General features: G+C 60.7%; 1 protein-coding gene across 2 annotated transcripts in view; it reads right to left on the bottom strand.

The window, feature by feature from the left end:
- Positions 1-694: 694 nt before the first annotated feature.
- The window catches only part of PRDM15 (PR/SET domain 15), a 41,149-nt gene continuing 23,627 nt past the window's right edge, over positions 695-18,216 (bottom strand). For both annotated transcript variants that reach the window (XM_044250892.1, XM_044250893.1), the window contains exons 14-24: positions 18,008-18,139; positions 16,281-16,415; positions 15,535-15,698; positions 14,616-14,695; positions 14,175-14,294; positions 9,336-9,467; positions 8,347-8,430; positions 7,803-7,978; positions 5,880-5,960; positions 4,225-4,434; positions 695-3,286 (exon numbers count right to left, since the gene is read on the bottom strand). In XM_044250892.1, coding sequence (XP_044106827.1) covers positions 2,807-3,286; positions 4,225-4,434; positions 5,880-5,960; positions 7,803-7,978; positions 8,347-8,430; positions 9,336-9,467; positions 14,175-14,294; positions 14,616-14,695; positions 15,535-15,698; positions 16,281-16,415; positions 18,008-18,139 — 1,794 coding nt within the window. In that variant the 3' untranslated portion in view covers positions 695-2,806. The remainder of the gene's footprint in view (positions 3,287-4,224; positions 4,435-5,879; positions 5,961-7,802; positions 7,979-8,346; positions 8,431-9,335; positions 9,468-14,174; positions 14,295-14,615; positions 14,696-15,534; positions 15,699-16,280; positions 16,416-18,007; positions 18,140-18,216) is intronic.

The following is an 18,216-nucleotide window of genomic DNA, read 5'->3' as shown; positions in this document are numbered from 1 at the left end:
AAACACAGGTCACCACACTTTTACTTGTCATTCTGCAAACTGACGGGACACGAAATACACGCAACTTCTTGAAACAGTCTCAGTGCCTTTCACCAATGCGAAGGGACGTCACCAAGGACGCCGTCTTGAGCGGAGGAACCACGAGTGCCACGCCTGCGGACGCCGTGGCTGGGGAGAACGCGTGAGGTCCGTGACTCTGCCCCCCACACCCGGGATTTCCCGCTGGGCACGGGGAGGTGGCGGCCGGCACAGGCGACGTGTCCCCCTCCGGCGCCGCTCCGGACGCCCAGCCCCCTCCTCGGCACACCAGCTCTGGGAGAGTCTCACCATGACTGCGGCACAGAGCGGCACGACTTTACAGATGCACAGGCCACAGGGAAGCTCCCGTGGTGCCTTAACTTAGAGTAAGCAGCCCAGACACACAGAGCCCGGGGGCTGCGATGGGGCCCGCGGTGGCTCCCACGGCACAGCTGGGATCGGCTGCACCCGGGATCGGCTGACAGTCTCAGCGCGTCCCATCAGTCCGCCGTGACCTTGGCGCAGAAGCATCTCCGGTCAAGGACTCTGGCTGGGCGGCACTTTTTCCTTCACTCCGTCTCTCGTATGCAAATTCTCAGCATCGGTTTTAAGACCCCACAGACCCATTCTGCGCCCGATAGTGACCCGGTTAAGACCAAGTGCGTCTACAGGAAACTCAGGAGTGAATCAGATTTTTATTCAGAGTTCTAACTGAGGGTTACACGGAGGGTCTTTCCACAGGCGTGCGTGTGAAGGAACAGCAGGAGGCCAGCCGGGCCGCGCAGCCGACACGAGGTGCTTTAGAAACATCGGAGGCCTCCTTACTCCAGGCACACAAACAAAGTCTTTAAAAAAATAAAACTGTAATTTAAAAGGCCTTTATTACACCGGGAAGAGGAGTAAGAGATAAAGGCGAACAGGGGGGTTAATCGTGTTCGTATTTTTAGTCATTCACCCTTTCTATGCTGCAAGAGCAAAAAAAAAAAATTGTCAGTGATTTTTTTTTTTAAAATATGTTAGGAATCTTGGTGTTCTTGATCCCGTGGGTACCCGGCCCCGTTATATTGGGAGAACGAAGACGGTATTTTAGAAAATATATCACTCCCAGCCCAAGTTCATTTGATGGAACTTTTGTGTAGAAAGCAGTTAATTATATACATAAATAACATAAAAATAATTATCATAAATTAAAAAATCAAATAATCTCCCACTGTGAATTCAACCGCCAGGCAGGCAACGGGAGTGTCACGGAGCCACGTGGGCCTCCCCGCGGTTCTGGAGGCGAGCATTGCACGAAACAAATCCTAGCCCTGTCCTCAGACTCCTGCTACTGGGAACCAGGTGAAGTGCTGGGAAACTTGGATTTTGCAGAACGAATCGTCCCTGGCCTCAGCACGGCACAAGACTCCTCCGGCGTATTCACTACGGACGCCTTGCTCGTCCTTCCGCGTGGGTGTCCCAAGAAGACAGGACGCGGTAACGGGAGCAAGGCCAGTATAAGGGCACGTTAGGATGTGGTTCGGACAGCGTTACGGGGATCAGGAGGCTGAACGCCGCGCCGCTGTGTCCTTGGCTGAGCCGCTGACCGGCGCGGGCCAGGCCCCAGGCCGCTGACGGGGGCGCCCGCGCGTGGAAGTGCGTATCCCGGGGATGCGGCGCGGCTGTAGCTTGGCACGTTTGTTCACGAAGGCCGTTCACGCTTCTGCTTGTGAGCGAACCTCTTCTGCTTTTGTCGCCGCCTGGCAGGAGAAGGCGGCCCCTCTGGATTTCGGAGAACGTGTGCTGAGCCGCTGGGAGAGCCACGCTGGCTCGACATTTTTCTAGAACGTTGGTCTAGAAACACATCAACCTTTGGAATTCGGTTCAAGCAGAAAGAACACACGGTTTCTTCCATGTCCTTCGCTGGGATCGGCTGAGCCTCACCGTGATAAATAGATTTGGCCAAGGGTCCCCGGGCAGCCGTGCAGGAGCCCCGGGAGGGACGTGTGCAGCGGCCGTGTGGCCCACGGCGGCGTGTCCCTCGCACCCGGGCAGCCGCGCAGAGCCGCACGCGGACCGAGGCTCCGACAGTGCAAACGACTCGAGCGCGTTCAAGGTTGAAAACAACGTGGCCGGGACAGTCCGGAATACGTAACATGGGCTGGACATACAGTAAAAAAAAAAAAGAAATGAAAAATCGATCCACGTTATGTTACAAAGAGGCCTCTGAGGCCCGAGTCAGCGATGTCTGGGACCCCCCAGCCCGGGCCGACTGTGCCCCAGAGCGTCAGCGGAGGCCACAGGGCATCTTCAGCCCGGAGATGGGTCACAAATTCAACTCGACTCCAATTTCAAAGAAAATAAACGTCACTTTAACGTCTAACTGCTCATTCATCAAAAACACCCAGAAGCGAGAAGTGGGAGCTTCCTCGCCACCCCGGTCCCGTGGGACTCCGCCCCGAGCCCCCACGTGGGAACCCTGCCCTGAAGGAGGCAGGTGGGCCCCTGTGCCCCTCCTGACACTTCGCTCGCCTCTCTGCTCCCACCTGCCCCCTCCCCCGGACCCCGTGTGTCCCCACACCAAGTTCTGCCGGGCGCACGTGGCCACCTGCCGGGGACACTCGAGGCGCGCCCCCAGACCACGGTGCCGGGAGGGGGTCTGGAGAGAATGCTGCAAAAAGCTAAGTCAACCTCACGGACGTGGCGATAATAACTTTTTTTCCCCTCGGTTTGGTATCCAGCAAAGGAATCTCAAAAATGAGAAAGGAACCCGAGCGTGGGTCTCCGTCTGCGCTCTCAGCCGCGCGCCTCAGTAGCTGTACATCTGCGGCTGGGGCTCGGCCGGCACCTGCGGCGGGGGCGCCTGCGGGGGGGGCGCCTGCGGCTGGGGGGGCGGCAGCACGTCCGTCTGCGGCACCGCCCGCCACGTCAGCGGGTGCTGGTCGCCGAGCTGGCTGCCCAGGGGGGTGATGGAGTTGACCAGCGTGGTCAGGTTGATGAAGTGCGCCACCGACTGCGGGTTCGTGGCCTCGGGCTGGGGGTGGATCTGGATGTCGTTCTGCCGGTTGTGCAGCATGGCGGAGCCACTGACGGTGTCAAAGGTCACGGTCAGGATCGAGTTGTCCAGCTGCAGCTGGCGCTCCGGGGTGGTCAGGTGCCCGACGGCCACGGGCTGGAGGCTGGTGAACTGAGTCCCGGCGGCGGTGGTGATGGGGGTCACGGTGATGTTGGTCAGGCCCACTGAGCTCGACGGGGTAGTCACATTCGGATCCCCCAGGGTCACGACCACCTGCAAGGGTCATACAACGCAGGCCGGTTAACAGTCTGCAGAATGGCCAACGGCAAAGCCTTCCGCTGCAGGAGCCCCACGCCCGGCACCCCCCACCCCCGGCCGGGAGGAAGAGAGGAAAACGTCCTTTGGTGAAGAATTAAACCAAGTTAGTTTCGTCCCAGAAAAATAAAGCCAGCGTAACAGAGCAGTAAGACAGGGACGGAGCCACAGAGCTCTGGCTAGAACCAAAATCAAACAATCCCATGGGCCAGGAAAAGAGCAGAGGGAAGGAACGACAAGAAGGAAGGTGCCCTCTGTGCTCGCTGCTCTCACTGCTTTGCCATCGGAGAACAAAAACCCCAACGATCAAGCTGAAAAGAGCAACGCACAAATCTGTAGCTCCCGGAGTGAGAAGGCACAGAAAAGCAGCATCTGCTCCACGGAGAGGAACAAACGGCCAAGTATACGCTGTGACTGTCAGTGCCTCAAACCAGGCACGAGACACACGTCAGGGAGAGGTCTGCGAGCCTCAGAACCAAAGCGTATCGGAGGCTTCCATTAAAAGCAGCAGATGACGGGCATCTCTGCCTCCGCCAGCGCTCCGGGGACCTTGGGTGTGACCTCACAGGGGCAGATGCACCGGGCCCCACTCTCGTGGTAAGGAGACACACAGGGGCCACTTATAACCTCCCAGAAAGCTCCTGATTCCCAAGCGGTGGGAGATGCCTACCCCACACATGCACCACAGTCAAGCCGCTGGTCCCGGTGACAGCTGTGACCTCTAGGTCTGAGCTGGGAAGGGCGTCGCTGATGCTGGCTGATGGGAGCAGTGCCCCATACAGCGCCTGCCACCGCGGGGCCCGGGCCAGCATCAGCACGTTTGCAGGGCACAGGCAGTGTCCCCGTGCCCCGCAGCTGCTCCCGGGGATGCTCCGCCCCCGCAGGAAGGGACCAACCTGCTGGATACTCTGTACCGCGGAGTCCGTTTCGTCCCCCACGCCCGACAGCACAGGCTCCTTCTCCGTGTACTCGCTGAAGGTGGCTTCCTCTGGCCCCGGGGTGCCCGCCGCCTCGGCCTCCAGCTTCTGCTTCCTCTTGTGGGCCCTCCTGGCAGCTTTCCCGTGCTTCCCCTCGGCCAGCTCCTCCTGCTCCAGACTCAGTTCAGGCTGCAGAAAACAACATTCGGCACCATCTGGGTCCTAGGACTGTCCCAGGACATGCCCCCAGGTGGCCCCAGGGAACAGAACGACCATGGCAATGGCTGCTCGGGTGCACCCAGAGATGGGTCATGTCCCCATTGGGTTCACTTTCTCTTAAAAAGTGAAGGAAATTACGTGCACGTCCTGTTTTTAAAAGCCACAATTTGTGCTGGAACATGAGCATCTCTAAAGACAAGTTTTTAATGCCTGTTTCAGCTCTGCTGAGCTCTACCTGAGGCTGAAAATCCAATCATGCCCGTGCTCTCATCCCCAGGCTGAAGCAAATTCCCGATATAAATGACCTTGGATCAGAACGGGCTTGACCGTGAGAACATCACATGGTCTCCTCTGGGGACGGCTACCGTGCCAGCCGTATGGTGACCCCAGGCAGGCACACTGCACGCTTCTTGGTCCGTCCAGGGTGCACTGCTGCAGACTGACCAATGTTCAGAACCAAGCCGACGCCATGACTGGCTTGGGTGTCCAAGAGGCCATCCTGGTCACCGACCACACTTCCTGGGCCTCCTACGCCGTCCCATGTGCTGAAATCCCACCCAGGGGCAGAGAGACCCAGTGGAAGCCTGCCAGGGCAAGGCCATCATGGGATTGCCCTCATCGGGGCAGGACGTGGGCCATGGGCCTCTGGGGCACTGCAGAGAGGCAGGGACAGGCCTTCTCGGGCTCACTCACTGCGACCCAGCACCTGAGTACTCTGTTCAAAGAGCTGTTACAATCAGAGGTGTGGCCCATGATTTTAAAGCAACCAAGACCGTGGCATATTCCTGTTATAATAAAACACCGGTTCGATGAACGCAGTGGCTTAAATGTCCTTAAAAACTAAGTTCACGTCGTAAAGTTATTTTAGTTACAGTAATCTCATTATGCTGAGTTTTTATGGACTCTAACGGGGATAGTTAATTTCACATGTCAACATGGCTGGGCCGGGGCGCCCACGTGTTTCGCTGTCCAGCAAAGATGCCGAGAAAGGTTTTGTTTTTTTTTTTTTTTTTTTTTAGATTTTATTTATTTATTTGAGAGAGAGAGACAGTGAGAGAGAGCACGAGCGAGGAGAAGGTCAGAGAGCGAAGCAGACTCCCCATGGAGCTGGGAGCCCGATGCGGGACTCGATCCCGGGACTCCAGGATCACGCCCTGAGCCGAAGGCAGTCGTCCAACCAACTGAGCCACCCAGGCGTCCCGAGAAAGTATTTTTTTAGATGAGATTAACATTATATCAGTGGACTCTGAGGAAAGTAGATAACCCTCCTTATTGTGGGTGGGCCTCATCCAATCAGTTGAAGGCCTTCAGAGTAAAGTGCGAGGTCCCTGAAGAAGAGGCAATTTTGCTTCCAGCTGTGCACAGCTCCTGTCCGAGGCTCCCCGCCCCAGCCCGCGGGTCTGCTCAGTGCCTACCTGGACGATGCCAATGGAAGAGGCATCGATGGTGGTGGTCTCCGGGAGGTGGTCCAGGTCGTCGATCCTCACGGCCAGGACCTACAAGTGAGCACAGGTGATAAGCCTGGGATGCGATATCTGCATGTCTCACAGGCACCCCCCTGTTCCCGACCCAGCTCAGCTCAAGTCCAGGACTGTCAAGTCCAGGAGGGCAAGATGCATCCTGGACAGTGGGCTCCCCACCAGCGGCAGCTTCATGTGCGCACGTTTGAACAACACAGAATAAAACAAGGGTGAAAAGATCCCAAGGAATGAACCCAGTCTTGGGAAACCAGAGCTGAGAAAAGGCACAGACAAGCGTCCTCTGCCCCTCATCCGACAGCCTTCCCCTCCCTGCCGGCCACCCCTGCCCAGTGTGGGCGTGCCCAGGCGGGTTGTGGCGAACGCCGCCGCCACTGGAGAAGCAGGCATGGAAAGGGGACCTTGCAGAGTGATCAGTCCGCTAGGGAGTGATCTCCGATCCTGGTGAAAGGACTTGCTGGAGAAAGGGCTCGCTGGGCCCCTCCACGCCGGCTGCGGCCTCTCTCTGCACCCAGTAGCATGCTTCCGGTCTGCAGAGACCGACTCCCGGGCTCCTTGTGAACACGGGCAACTACAGAGACCCACACAGCAACAGGGAACTCGCACGGACCGCAGAGTCACCATGTGGAGAGCCTGCGGCACCTGCCCTGGGCCCGGAGACCCAGTTGGCTGACAGCGGTCTACCAGGTGGACACTCGGAGAGGCCGAAACCCCGGCTGGCTGCTTGTGGCGGACAATTTCAACACCAGGACCCCATACAACGCCGTCTCCTCTTCCTCCTGCGATCACCTGCTTCACAGAGGCGAGCATCTCACACACACACACACACACGCGCGCGCACATACAGCCTGTAGGACGTGTAACTGTGGCCACTCAGAACCGTGTATCGGATTCCAAGCACATGGCTACACTGTCACGACTGGAGCCGCAGGGCTCCCACTGGGAGGAAGGATCCAGTACGGCCACGCTGCCCCCAGGAGGACGGCCGTGACCAGGGTGCCCGCCTTGAGCCAGCCCAGCACGGTCACTTCCAATCTCAAGTTCCCCCGCTGAGCCAACAGACGAAGGACGGCATCTTCAGCGAACATTCCCGTTTCTGGGGTTTGGTGAGGTTGAAGGTTCTTTTCTGAGTTTTAGCCTCATACGCTTCCCCTCCACGTGTGCGCACGCTCGGTTCTTCCAGTCTCCTCCTCGAACAGCCGTCCCTACCAGCAGCTCAGAGCGGCTGCCGACAGGACACTGTTCACCTGCTCCCGGGCTGCCTCCTGCTCCTGGGCCGGACCTACGGCATCCCGAGTCGGGGGTGCCCTGCCCGTCAGATCGACGGATGTTCTCATGCGTGACTCCTTCCCCCAGAGTTATCGGACAGCTGCTGACCCGCGCTTTTTTCTACCCGTTTTTGTTTGCTTCTCTTTAAAGCACGTGAATTATTTGATGCCCCAGATCTTCCTCTGGAGCCTGCGCCCAGGTGGGCAGAGTCGGCTTCTCTGTGTGACTGTTCCTGTCGGTGCTGGGACCGGCCTCGCCCCCTGCCACAGGGAGGCCCCGTTCTGCGCCCCGTGTCAGCCACCCTGACGGGAAGGACGGAGGGAGGGCACCGGGGTCGTGCTTCTGTCCGGCTGTGATTCTAGTGAGACCATAACCCACAACCTCAGCGAAAACTGTGTTTGAGGGTCTCCCTTCATTCATTCACTCACTCACTCATTCAATCGCTTGGCACCTCCCAGAGGAGGGAACATAAGGGCCGGACCCGCCCCTAGGATTCCTGGGTCTGCAGGGGGGACCCGGGAGCCAGTGTGAAGTGGTCTGTGAGCGCTGGGCGGGGATGGGGAGGGAGCGTGTGTGCCCGCCCCTGCTCACCTCCGGGTGTTTGCGCCGGATGTGTCTGCTCATGGAGGCCCTGGTGGACACCTTGGTCCCGCACAGCTGGCAGCTCTGCGCCTCCACTTTGTCGTGCGTGAGCTGCACGTGCTTCTGCAGCATATACTCGGTGACGTACTTCTTGTCGCACACGGAGCACGTCCACTGCTTGCCCACTGCCCACGCACACGGGGAGGAAGATACAAGCCCGGGTCACCAGCGGGGTCGGCCCGCGACCCACGGGACAGGCGGGGGGACAGGTGGCCCGGGCCAAGATGAGCAGACGGCGGCCTTCCTCCCGGAGCATGGCGTGGGATGCTGCTCCAGTGTTGGAAAATTTGGGAGTGGACATTGGAGAGTCCAGGTGGGCTGACCTTTAGCTGGCAAGGGGCCACCCACGAAGGCAGGACAGACCAAACACTCTGAAAAAGGCCTGCCCTGAAGAGCAGGTGGACAGTATCCCCGCCCTGCACACGCGGGGGTGGGAGGGGCGCACCAGGGACCGGGGCGAGGGGCCGAGCGCCAGGCCCGCCGCCCTGCTTACCTGTGTGGATGAGCTTGTGGGTCTCCATCGTGTTCCTCTCGCTGAAGGTCTTCCCGCACAGCTCACACATGAAATCTTTAATCCCTGCAGGAGAGGCGTGCTGACCTCAGAGGCTCCCACGGGGTTTTAACTGGACCCCTTGGCCAAGGGTCTCTGTGTGCACAGAGGCCGTGGTGCGGCAAGGGAACGGCCAGGGGACCCCAGAGCACTGAACCGGACAGCTGGGCAGCTCAGCAGCGCCTCCCTCAGTGGGTCTGGTGAGGCCAGCGGGCCCCGAGCCCTCCGTCCGCTCTGCACCAGCAGAACCAGTGTGGTCAGCCTCACTCGGCACCGCATTTCTGAAGTTTTCTGGGGCTCCACGTGTTTCTCCCCAGACCCAAGAGCTCATCTGTCTCTCAGGGGGGCCATGAGGGAGGTGGGCGAGCAGGGAAGCTGGACCAGACAGGGCAATGCTCGAAATCCAGTTTGCAGGGGACACAGGGAACCACGGGAAAGAAGCTTCACACAGACAGAGCCGGTCAGCAGAGTTCCCGTGTCCCCTGCTTCTCTCCCTCACACGTGCTCATCCACATGCCCGTGTCTCCTGAGAAGGACTCGTAGTTGCTACACAGCCTGTCTTCCCTGCCGCATCACAGGCCTCTAAGTAAATTAACGCATACGTTGACCTAACAGGTGTGCTGTTCCTTCTCGGGGACGCACAGACACTTGGGATGTTCCAGGGTCTCCCGCCCCAGAAGAGCGGTGGTGGACAGCCGGGCCCGTGCAGTCAGTTCGTGGGCACCCGCTCGGGCACACGGCTGCGTGCAAGACGCGAGCAGGGCAGCCCGGGAGAGCTCAGCAAACGCGTGGATGGTGACCGTGGGGGCACGTGGGGATGGGGTGCCCACTGGGAGGGGACGGTCGCCGGCAGAGGCAGCGCCCGAGAGCCCGGCCACAAGGAGCAGGAGCCGGGGCAGCCCCCACGCCCGGCCCGGCCGCGGCGGACTCACCCGTGTGCCGCTTGTAGTGCTTCAGCATGTTGACCTTCTGCGCGAACGTGCGGTGGCACTCCTTGCACTCGTACTCCTTGATGCCCTTGTGCAGCTTCATGTGGTGGCGCAGCGCGTGCTTCGTCTTCATGCCTGCCGCGGACGCGCGCACTGAGCCGGCTGCCCGCCGCGCCGCGCCCCTGCGGCGTCTGCGCCCCCCCATGCACCCCCACCGCGCCTGCACCCCGGCCACGGAGCTCGCATCCCTGCCCCGTGCCCACGCCCCCACGAGTTCCCTGCTAGGGCGCCCGCGCCCCGCCACGCGCCCCCCACGGCGCTTGCATCCAGGACCCCTCACCGTGCTCGCACCCCATACCCCTACCCGGCCCGTGATGCAGACCTGCAAGAGCGCCTGCCCCCAACCCTGGGCCAGGACAGCACCCCCGGTGCCCACACCCCCACCGCACACCTAGCCCCCGCCCCACAGTGTCCGCACCCCACTCCACACACTGCCTGAACCCCCCGAGGAGCCCGCCTGACCTGGACCCTCGGGCAGGCACAGGTCTCGGTGGGGACAGAACAAGACAAGTGGGGGTCAGGGCGTGGAGGTGTCTCCCCTAGAGGACCCCCTCCACCAGGGGCGAGACGGGAACTGACGCCCTCAGAGGCCCTTGGGGATTTACTGTCCCTGTGGAGAAGCTCACCTTCTCAGGGGCCTGCGCAGACCTAAGGGTCAGTGCTCACAGCAAGAGGGCGTGAATGGGACCTGTGACACAGCCCAGTTATCTGAGGACGGGGGAGGGGGGCCACCCTGCCCCAGCAGCTGTGGGTCCCGACGGCGCGAACACTGAGATGAGAAGTCAGTGCTCCGGACCGCCGACCGCCAAGGCAGAAAGGTGCGGGCTCCAACCTTCACTCCGCCTCTAGCCCAACGCCCCTTCGCTAAAGGACGGGCGACAAATTATAGCCTCACCAACTTGGGCCAGTCGAGGAGGGATGTCCCTGGTACATGGTGTGAGTCAGCGGCGGGGGGCCCGGTATGGTGTGGGAGTCAGAGGCGGGTGGGCTGGTCCCCTATGGGTGGGAGTCCGCGGTGGGCGTCCCAGTCCAGGATGCCCACTAGGTGGGCAGGGCTGTGTGGGGAGCGCTAAGGGGGCCGCGGAGCAGGTGGGCGGTGGTTCCCATGCACAAAGCCAGCAGTGTCCAGTCCCGCCGGCCACAAACTGAACCAGGCAGGGTCAGTGAGCAGTGGGCTGCAGACTTGGAACCACACACAGATGACCAAAGGGGCACCGGAGCGGGGCAGATGCAGCCCACTTCCAGGACCGTCCTCAGTGACAGCCGTGGCAGATCGCAGTGCCTGACCAGAGTCCCCACCAGGTTCCCGGAAGACTGCCTGTGCCAGGGAGGTGGGCCTGGGTCTCAGCCAGCCCTGGCCCCTGACAGACCCCAGCCTGCCGGAAGCCACGAGAACTGCGCCCCGCCCGAGCCAGCAGACAGGCAGGAGTCTGAGTGACCATCCCAGAAGCTAGCTCATGCTGGGGGACAGACGGGGGTCCCCTTAGAGGACGCATCTAAACAGTGGTCCAGAAGGAGTGTGGGAGGGACTGAATTCAAACTACTTGGGGGAACAGCATTTCTGGTGGAGGAAACAGCCAGTGCAAGGGCCCTGAGGCCAACGGAAATAGCCACCCACGTTTCAAGCCTGTTACATTCTCTGTTACAAACAGTGCTACATTACGTTTAAGCCGCAAATAGATCTTTGTACCCCAAATAAGCAAGATCCATTTCTAACTGCAGCTAAGAGTGCCCAACAGCTCAGCCCAACTGTAGCAATGTACACTCCCACCCGAGGTCCACGAGTCCACCTGCCTCCTTCCCTTCCCCTGCACCGGCTGCCCCCAGGCTGTGCCAGGCACAGGGGCGTCTTGGCGCTGGCCTTGATGGGACCATGGCAGAGAAAACGAACAGAAGAGAACCAGTCCGTGCTGTCTTGCCCCACACCTGCACCTCCCCCACATGCATCTAAAATGAACGGATTCTGGGGCGCCTGGGTGGCTCAGTGGGTTAAAACCTCTGCCTTCGGTTCAGGTCATGATCTCAGGGTCCTGGGATCGAGCCCCGCATCGGGCTCTTTGCTCAGCAGGGAGCCTGCTTCCTCCTCTCCCTCTCTCTGTCTGCCTCTCTGCCTACTTGTGATCTCTGTCAAATAAATAAATAAAATCTTTAAAAAAATAAAATAAAATGAACAGATTCTACGTTACAAAATAATACATGGTCATAAAAAGAAAATGCATAGAAGGAAAGACTCCCCATTCTGACCCCTCATTGCAGCCCGCATCAGTGACAAGCCACACTTCTCTTTCCAGTTTAAAAAAGATCTGCGAACAGCTTTAAAATAAGCATGACTGCCACGCGGTGGAAATCTGAAGCCTCCTTCTGTTGGGATCTGGATTCACTCTGCATCCCATTTTCAACTTACTCTGGGCCAGCTGCTGGGGTTTTAAATGGGTAGAATTCCCAAATCTGGAACAGGGTGGGGGGCGGCCGTCTTTACATCTTTAAATCCCCGGTGGCTTTCTGCACGCAGGCCCCACAGCTGCCTCCCCAGGGCCTGACCCAAATACTTCACGGCACCGAGCGATTCGGAACCCAGTGTTTTCCTGGGTATCCTGACTCCTTTTGCTGCTTGGGCTGAAACTCCCTCACTCCTAACAGCCTCTCCCCTGAATAAATCCCAGGCAGGCCTAGGATTTGGGGGAAGAAGAAGTAAAGTAACAAACAATAATCAAGAGTACTTCCTACAGTACTGTTTGTAATGAAAGAAGACAAAAAAGCCCTTAATACAGAAGCAAAGGTCTGTATTAGGAGATGTTAGGAATCTCCAGGACAGAGTCCCATCCAGGTTCCGAGAGTCACATTAAGGCCATTTTACCCATTCTGACATGAAAATGCTCTGAAATGAATTTCTAAATAAGTAAAAAAACAAAGTACAAAAAACCCCAGATAAACCCAAGCATTTGCTTGTACGTGGTAATAGCTAATCTGAAAGCAAACTGACCACACCGATAATTTAATTTGTGTGAGATAACATGTTAGTCCAATTACTAACACCAGCATTTATAAAAAGTCTTCAAAATTCGTGGACAAAATCACGCAACTAAATTTTAAGCACACTTCTGATATGACCAAGTATATAACATTGTAAGATGTGACTCTGACCTCAGTGCCCACCCTGGGCAGCTGCCCCTGTTCTGCCAGGTCCCCTAGGGGAACCTGGGTGTGGCGTCTGCCCCCTGGGTGGGGGGCATCCCTACCAGGTCTACCTCTGACCCTCCCCGTCTCTGTGGTGCTCAACACTGTCCCTTCCCGCAAGTGGGGAAAGGGGCTGGGAGAGCCAGGACATCACTAAGAGAAGCACAGAGACTTCTAGAATGTTCCTGCAGAATGGTGACAATGGTTCTCCAGAGCGTAAAGGGTCTGAGGCAGGAGCGACAACTTCACCTTGCGCGCCACTTTGTTTTGGGCTAGGGGCCTGCACTGCTTTTCCAGGGAAGGAATCTGTGCATCCTTTGCACAAAGTGACCCTGGGGGACGGACAAGAAACTGTCACCTCTGGAGAGGCGATAGGGTCAAGGGCAGGGGGAGGATCACGTTTTGCTTTCCCTGCAGGTCACTCTTCGGAGCTTCTATGATTTGTCTAATTTTACACCTGCTAACGGCTTACCAGGGAGACGCATGATAAGACACTGGTGTTCTCTTCAGTCTTTTTTCGTTTAATTTAAAAAAACCAAGTAAGGAAAAAGAAAGACTTTATAAAAATGCACAATTTTTAAAAGATATAACAGCAAAGCCAACGGCCCTGATGTGCCACGTGTCCCTGCGGGGACGGCCCTGCTGCCCCGCCACAGACGGCGCTGGTGGCCGCTGGTGACAGCCTGAGAAGCTCTGCGCTCCCTTTCTTCTCCACGATTTTGTTTTGTTTAAACAGAAATGGGTTAAACATTTACCATGTAGCAGGATGACCTTTTCTCCCCATTTTACTTAGGGGTGTGAGATATTTTGTTAAGTTTATTATTGTTCAACTAATTTCGTCTGATTAAAATGAGGGTCACAGTCCTCACTGGTCACAATAAATCGCTGTTTAACACGTCGCTGCTTCCGGTTAGCAGGCGGTTGAGAGCTGGGGAGCCTGCGTGTGTGCGCAGAACACCCGGCGGTTCTTAGAATTACTCCGCGCTTCCCACGGCCCTTGGGCGGGCTGTTTCCCCAATTTAAAACTTATCCTGTTCTTTCCTTGTGGGGGTCCTATTTTTCCTCTAACCTCTCACTTAAACCCTGTCCTGGCAGGCGCTCACCCTGGCTCCGACACGCCGGGTGCGCCCGCAGGTCACAGCCCGCACTCGCCTGGCCCCGTGCCCCCGTACCTTTCCTGCCCACCGTACCTCTCCTGAGCCTGCCCCGCGCCCACCCAGCCGTGCGCCCCCCGGGCCCCTGCCCCCCCATCTCTCTTGTGCATGCCCCGCGCCCACCTGACCGCATGTCCCCGTACCTCTCCCGCACCCGCCCTACGCCCACCCAATCGCGCGTACCCCTACCTCTACCGTGCGCACCCCACGCCCACCCAGCCCCGTGCCTGCCGGGCCCCACGTCCCCGTACCTCACCCGCGCCCAACCAGCACCCACCCAATTGCGCCTTTACCTCTCCCACGCGCACCCCACGCCCATCCAGCCCCGCGCCCGCCGGGCCCCGGGGCCCCACACCGTACCTCTCCTGTGCATGCCCCTTGCCCACCCAGCCCCGCGCCCACCCAATCCACACGCCCCCGGACCTCTCCCGCGCGCACCCCGCGCCCCTACCTTTCCCGCACTCGGCGCACAGGTACTCCCGGATGTTGTCGTGCACGCGCATGTGCTCCTTCAGCATGTCCTTCCGCGCGAAGGACTTCCCGCACTGCTCGCACGCGTGGCTCTTGACACCTGAGCAACAAGCGCATCGAACGTGACCCCGCAGGCCCGCATCCACGCTCACAGCACAAGGGCAGCGAAGGAGGAGCGCGGGGGCAGGAGCACGGCCGCTGCCTCAGGCGCTCCCTCGGCCTGCACAAGGGCTCCGGGGCGCTGGGAAGGTCCCCGGGACCCGGGGCCACGGGGCAGGGGTCCAAGCCGGGGTCAGAAGCGGTGACAAGGGCCCCAGGACGGGAGAAGCCAGAGGAAGGCTTGGAGGAGGGCTGTGCGGGTGCCAGAGCAGGGAGCACGAGGACACCCCGGCCCGGCCCAGTCCCCGCCGCAGGGCCCTACCCGTGTGGATGAGTTTGTGCCGCTCCAGATTCCCGATGCTGTTGAAGATGCGCCCGCAGATCTCACACGGGTGGATGTACCTGGAGGCGGACGGGAGCCTCAGCAAGGCAGCGGCCGCAGCACCCCACCCCCACGTCCTGCCTCAGCTCAGGGCAGGCAACAAAGCCGCTACTGGAGCAAGACACAGGAGGACTTTCGCCTCCAACAGGGCTGAACTGTGCCCCTCAAAATGCACAAGCCGCTGCCCTGATACTCAGCACCTCAAACCCCAACCGCATTTGGAAAAGGTCTTTACAGAGGTCGTCACTTGAGACACAAGGTCACGTGGGCGGGCGGGGTAGGAGGACGGCTGTCCTTAGGCCCCAGACGGGCACAGATGGAAGACCACGTGAGTCATGGGAAGGCGGCGTCTGCCCGCCAAGGAAGGAGGCCCAGAACTGCTGCCCACTCCAGAAGGAGCCGGCCCCGCCGACCCCTCGACCTTGGGCCCCCAGAACTGAGACGGTGCACCTCACTGCTGGGGCGAATCGGGGGCCCTGTGCCCGGCAGCCCGAGCCCGCTACTCCAGCCTCTGCCCGGGGCGGCTGGCTCGCGGCTCTGAACCCAGCACTGAGCGTGGGCTACAGCAGCCACAGGGCTGCACCCCAGGAGCCTGACCTTGGTGCAGAGAGGGGGTTTCTGGTGGCTCTGTGGGCAGGTCGGGAAGCACCCTGTTATGCTGAGGCCAGCAGGGCGAGGGAGACAGGACCCACGACGAACAGGACGGGCGAGGACGGCCCGCTTCCCTCCAGGCCCGGCCGCGGGCTCCCCGGGGAGACGGACTCGGCGTCAGAGCAGCTGCCTCCCCGTGGGGAACGCGCCCCCCAACCACGGCATGAGGCCAGCCCCTGCAGCCCCCCGCCCCGGGCAGCCTCCTCACTTCTGCACGTTGGGGTCCGGCAGGTTCTCGCGGTGGATGACCATGTGCGCGTGGTACGTGGCCTTGAGGGCGAAGCGGCGGTTGCAGATGCTGCAGCCGTAGCCCTTCTCCTTGTGGACCTCCATGATGTGCTTCAGGTACTCCTTCCCCCGGCCGAAGGTCAGCTGCCAACAGGCACACCCATCACCCCCAGATCACCCCACCAGCAGCCTCCCGGCCCCCAGCTCCCGAGGCCCCGCCGCGCACTGAGGTGCCCCGGCTGGACAGAGAGGGATGCCTCCAAGTGTGGAGTGCGCAGGGGTGCAGGAGGCGGGCGCCCGCCGACCTGCCCTCCAGACAGGCACCCCCTGGGCCTCTCAGCTCCCCACCCAGCTGACCTCCACCCGCCGGCCCTGACGGCTCCACACCAGGTGCCGCGAGCACAGAGCTGCCTGGTCTGCGGCCACCAAAGCCTCACACAGGGACCTGCGCTCACCAGGCCAGCGGTGGCAAACGTGTAGCTCGGCCTCCAGCCACCGCTCCCCCACCCGGGCCAGCACCTCTGCGGCGTGCAGGTCAGCCCCGGGTCTGAGACCGTGGTCGCAGGAAGACACCACCACACCCGCCCTGCCCAGGAGGCATGTGGCACGGCCGGCCCGCACCCAGGCCTCTCTGCAGGACGACAGCCAGGGTGCACGGAGGGGAGGGGGATGGGGGGCAGGGTTACCTGGCGGAGGGGCGGGGGGCTGCGGCGGGGGCAGGGTTACCTGGCACCGCTTGCAGCTGTACTTGTGAGGCTCCGAGTCCGCGCTGGTGTCTGAGTTGTCGTCGTTCTCTTCCGAGGAGATGCCGATCTTGCCGATAAACTCCTCCCGCTGGTGGTCGTCCATCAGCGCGATGTCCTGGAGTACAGGGCGGCAGAGGCGCGGATGGGTTAGTCGCGTCCCCGGCGGTAGCGGGGCTGCCCCACACGCAGGAGGCAGCAGCGCTCTCGGCCGCACGTAAGTCCCACGTAGGGGTCCTGCTTGCCGCCTCCCTTGGGGCTCCCTGGGCCCCTCCGTGCACCCCACATCCCGGCAGGAAGCCCGCCAGCCTCCTGCCTGCGTTCGGACGATCCTTCCCGGCCCGGGGCCAGCCAAGCCCACCAAGCCTCTGCCCTGCATCCCTGGGTTGGAGCCCGGCCTGGGGCTGCCTGGTCTTGGGGATGCTAGTGTCCCCGGCTGTGATGGGACCGGTCACCCCCCTCGCCCCCTGGGAAGGGATCAGTCCTCTCTAAGGCCTGTTTCCATATGACCTGGCAGGGATCGTGCTAAAAATTATTACTTCTCTGAAAAAGACCATGAGGAACACTTCAGTCTTCCCGTCACAGGTCAGAGAAGCTCCCGCGAGCAGCTGAGGGGCCCCACAGCGGGGCTGCGGCCAGGCTGGGCGGAAGAGGCCTTGCCTGCGGCGGGAGGGGGATGGGGGGCTTGGCTCCCGGTCTTGGATCTTGTCTACTCCTCGCTGGGACCCAGGGGACCTCCTTGCCACGGCCCATTTCCCAGTCAGGGCCACCAGGGGGCGCACCACAGCCGGCCAGATTCCCTCTTAAACAGGACCTGGGATTCCGAGAAGGGTGGACAGGCTTCCTTTGGGAAGTTCGCTATCCTGTCTGCCCCTTACCTCCCGGAGCAGAGGGGAGGTTTTCACAAGGGCCTACTGCTGTGTTTCTTACTCAGGCTCCTGTTAGCGGAGAAGCAGCAGCACCTACCAGAAGAAGGCTGCCCCAGGACGGGCGTTGCCCCAGGACTGGCGCTGCCCCAGGACGGGCACTGCCGGGCGCCATGCCCCGCGGGCGCTCAGACCGGCCGGGCCCTGCGCCTCCGCTGCGTCTCATCGAATCCTCGGGAAACCATCCTTCCCTGGCAGGTCTCTGGGCCCCCATTCCCAGGGCTCAGGCAGGGACAAACGGAGGTCTAAGTCCCCCGAGCCCCGGCCAAGGCTCCCACATGCTCCTGGGCCCTTTCTCTGGCCCCAGCTTCGTCCATGTGTCTCAGTCCCTGCACTGGGGGGGGGGGGGCTCCCACACTCCTGCCTCGCCTCTCCCCTGCCTTGGATTTCCACCTGCCCAGTGAAACCCCAGCCCACACCCAGGGCTGGAACTGCCAGGAACGGTCCCCGCACTGTGGTGTGTCTCCGGGGCCCACGCTCACCGTCTCCATCTGCCCTCGGTGCCACCTGGAATGTCCTCCTTTGCTCCCTGGATCAGTCCTTCTGCCCTTAACCATGACCCTGAATCCTCACGGCCCCCCCACTCCTCGCTGTCCTCACCAGGAAGCACCCAGAACAGAGGAACGGTCATGTGAGCCCCACCGCGGGGGCCCGAGATGCGGCAGGGGGTCACGAGCGCCCACCGGAAGACAGGCCAAGCGGACAGGTGTTTTGGGACGCTGACCACGAGGGCCTGCCACGCTGCCACGTGAGCTCCCCGGGCCAGGGCGGCGCTGGGCATCACCTTGAAGTGGACATGGATGTGGTCCCTGAGCACGTCCACGCGGAAGAACTTGCGGCCGCAGATCTCGCAGGTGTACTTCTTGTCGCCGTGGGTCAGCAGGTGCTTGTTCATGTTGCTTCTGCAGGAGAACACCTGTGGGCAGAGGGGCAGGACCTCACAGACCGGGACTGGGCAGGGACACACTGGACCCTTGCCCGCGACCCGCCTCG

The sequence above is a fragment of the Neovison vison genome, chromosome 6, assembly GCF_020171115.1.
Source record: "Neovison vison isolate M4711 chromosome 6, ASM_NN_V1, whole genome shotgun sequence".
In the NCBI taxonomy this organism is placed as follows: domain Eukaryota; kingdom Metazoa; phylum Chordata; class Mammalia; order Carnivora; family Mustelidae; genus Neogale; species Neogale vison.
This window is presented reverse-complemented; position numbering and strand designations above follow the sequence as displayed.